Source organism: Solanum stenotomum, chromosome 6 (assembly GCF_019186545.1).
Source record: "Solanum stenotomum isolate F172 chromosome 6, ASM1918654v1, whole genome shotgun sequence".
In the NCBI taxonomy this organism is placed as follows: Eukaryota; Viridiplantae; Streptophyta; class Magnoliopsida; order Solanales; family Solanaceae; genus Solanum; species Solanum stenotomum.
The window spans coordinates 15,400,831-15,403,822 of NC_064287.1; the positions used below are offsets into that span (position 1 = coordinate 15,400,831).

At 31.5% G+C, this 2,992-nt stretch overlaps 1 protein-coding gene across 1 annotated transcript; it reads left to right on the plus strand.

The window, feature by feature from the left end:
* The first annotated feature begins 498 nt into the window (after nt 1-498).
* LOC125868510 (secreted RxLR effector protein 161-like) lies at nt 499-954 on the plus strand. Its single transcript, XM_049549138.1, has 2 exons — nt 499-693; nt 766-954. The coding sequence occupies exons 1-2, from the start codon at nt 499-501 to the stop codon at nt 952-954; spliced, it is 384 nt and encodes a 127-aa protein (XP_049405095.1).
* Nucleotides 955-2,992: the final 2,038 nt, after the last annotated feature.

Genomic DNA, 2,992 nt, shown 5'->3' on the forward strand with positions numbered 1-2,992 from the left:
GGCAGATGGATGTTAAAAATGCATTTTTACATGGAGAGCTGGATCGGGAGATTTACTTGGCTCAACCAATGGGTTTCCAAAGTCAAGAGCACCATGGATATGTTTACAAGCTGCGGAAGGTGCTCTATGGATTAAACCAATTGCCAAGGGCCTGGTACGGTAAAATTGCTGAATTCTTAACTCAAAGTGGTTATTTAATTACATATGCAGATTCAAGTTTGTTTGTCAAAGTCGATGGCGGGAAGCTAGATATAGCGCTAGTATATGTTGATGATTTAATTGTAACTGGGGATAGTGAAGAAGAAATCATCCATACGAAGGAAAATTTATCTGTCCGATTTCATATGAAAGAACTTGGATAGCTTAATCATTTTCTTGGTTTGGAGGTTGATCGTACTCGAGGAGGAATTTTTCTTCATCATCGAAAGTATTCCATAGACTTGTTGAAGAAATTTGGAATGTTGGAGTGCAAGCCAATTGCAACTCCAATTGAACCGAATGTCAAAATGTGTGCACACGAAGGAAAAGAAGCATCATGCACAATCCGATATTTCTTTTGGAGTTGGTGTGATTAGTCGCTACATGCACAATCCAAAGAAGCACCATATGGAGGCTGCTCGACGAATGCTAAGATATGTGAAAAGTACAATTGGTTATGGTCTTCTGTTTAAAAGAAGTGAAGAACACAAGTTGGTTGGTTACTGCGACTCTGACTATGCAGGAGATCATGATACCCGTCGTTCAACTACTTGATTTGTGTTTAAGCTTGGAGATGGAGCAGTTTCTTGGTACAGCAAAAGGCAGCCAACAGTGTCGCTGTCAACAACAAGACCTGAGTATCGGGCAGCAGCAGTTGCTGCTCAAGAAAGTACATGGCTTATGTTGTTAATGAAAGATTTAAAGCAACCAGTTGGCTATACAGTTTCCTTGTTCTGTGACAATCAGTTTAGCTGAAAATCCCGTCTTTCATGCAAGGACTGAGCATGTGGAAATACATTACCACTTCATTAGAGAAAAAGTGTTACAAAGAGAGATCAACTCGAAGCATATTAAAACAGAACAACAAACTGCAGACTTGTTCACAAAAGGCTTATGTGCCAATAAGTTCGAAAGTTTTGTTAGGAGCTAGGCATTGCTAAGACTAGAGCTGATGTCGAGAAGAGGTGTTAAAGTCGTACAACATCAGCATATTTTCTTTAGTTTGACTAAGTCTTGCAGTAGCTATTTTCTAGCTGTTAGTTGTCACTTTGTTAGTTAATTAGTTCCTGATATTTTCCTAGTTGTAGTTAGTGCAATTTCTTTTCCTAGACTTTAGGGCAAGTAGTTTAGTGGGATTATGATTCCACAAATTTCTGTAAGCCTATATTAGGCCACTAAGCGTATTAAATAAAACAACCTGCAACTCCTTCTCTGCAAAATAGTTTTCACTGTTTTCTCTTCTCTTTCTTCTTCTCTGTTATTTGTCTTTTGATTATTGATCTTCTTGTTGCATTTTGTTCATCAATTTCTACTTTGTAGACTCACATATTAATATACTAGTCATGGGAACGTGTGTTGCACCTTTATCCCCTAATTGACATTAGAAAAGTTAATTTATATATTATCATAGCGGAGCATACATAAATTCACTGCTAAGTTCAAACCTAAGTCTTTTTGTATCTAAGTTTCACATAAGAATATATCTCTTCACATAATATAACGTGAAAATCTTGTGTCAGATGTTGGAGGTTTGATATTTTGAATGTTTCATGAAAAATAAACCTTTCATTAAATCAGAGGGATTAATATATTTTAATTACTACACATAAGTTTTAATAATCAAAAAACAAATTGGCAATAAAAAATATACATATAAAGAAAAATATTACAAAATGTCTAGGTCGTGTGACATTAAATTTATAGAAAAAATTACAAGTTCAAATGGAAAAGAAAGAAAAGTAAATAAAGACATGTCATCCACAATTAAAGACATCACATTAAAACATATAGATAAAAATATTGTCATTTTTATTGAATTACATTTTGTTAGAAGTCGACTTGGTATAGACAAAATGTTTCATATGTATAAAAATCTGAAATCATAAAAAAAAAAACAGAAAAGAAAGCATGAATATGTTAAAAAGACAGATACACTATATTTCTTGAACTATACATTAAATGATTTGTATATAAAAAATTAAATATGAATTCTAATACAGTAAAATTCAATGTAAGATTTAGTCATCTTTTTTACTTTACATTATTTTTTATTTTATTTATACGTTTGCACTAATTTTTGTACCTCTCTGTAATAGTTAAGTACATGAATTTTCTAAACATTTGAGATTACATTTAAAAAGGAAAACGTACAAACATGCTGTTTTAAAAAGACAAATGCTTATCAAACAACAAACAAGACATAACTATTAATGTTTATCAAAGACTTGCTTTTAAGGGTCTAGTTGTGAAATTATTCTATGGGATTTAACATGCTTACCCTCAAAACAATTAATTATAAATATAAATTGGGATTAACTTTATTATATTTATATCCTAAAGATAGAGGAAAGGAAGAATACAAAAATATAGAAATCAATTACGAAGTTATATTTAACATCTCAAAAGTATGGAGATATCAAAAATAAAAATTCACTTACAACTTCATATTGGAGAATATTCATCTTGTAACTATGATAATTTACATATTTCTCAACAAAAAGAAGATGAACATGCATGAAGTTTTAAAGAATACTTATAAATAAATCAGTAAGAATTCTTATAATTACTTGGTAATGAATATTTTACAATTGATGTCGACTAACCTAATGTAGAATGCAAGATGATCACAAACTTGAATGAAAGAAGGAAATATAAATAATGTTGTGTGAGTGTCTTTGATAGACTCTTCACTACTCCCACTTATCTTACAAATAAAAATTCAAGGTTATTAGACTCTTCATTACACACATTTAATTAGTACATGAATATATGATTGCATGAAGAACTTGTTTGA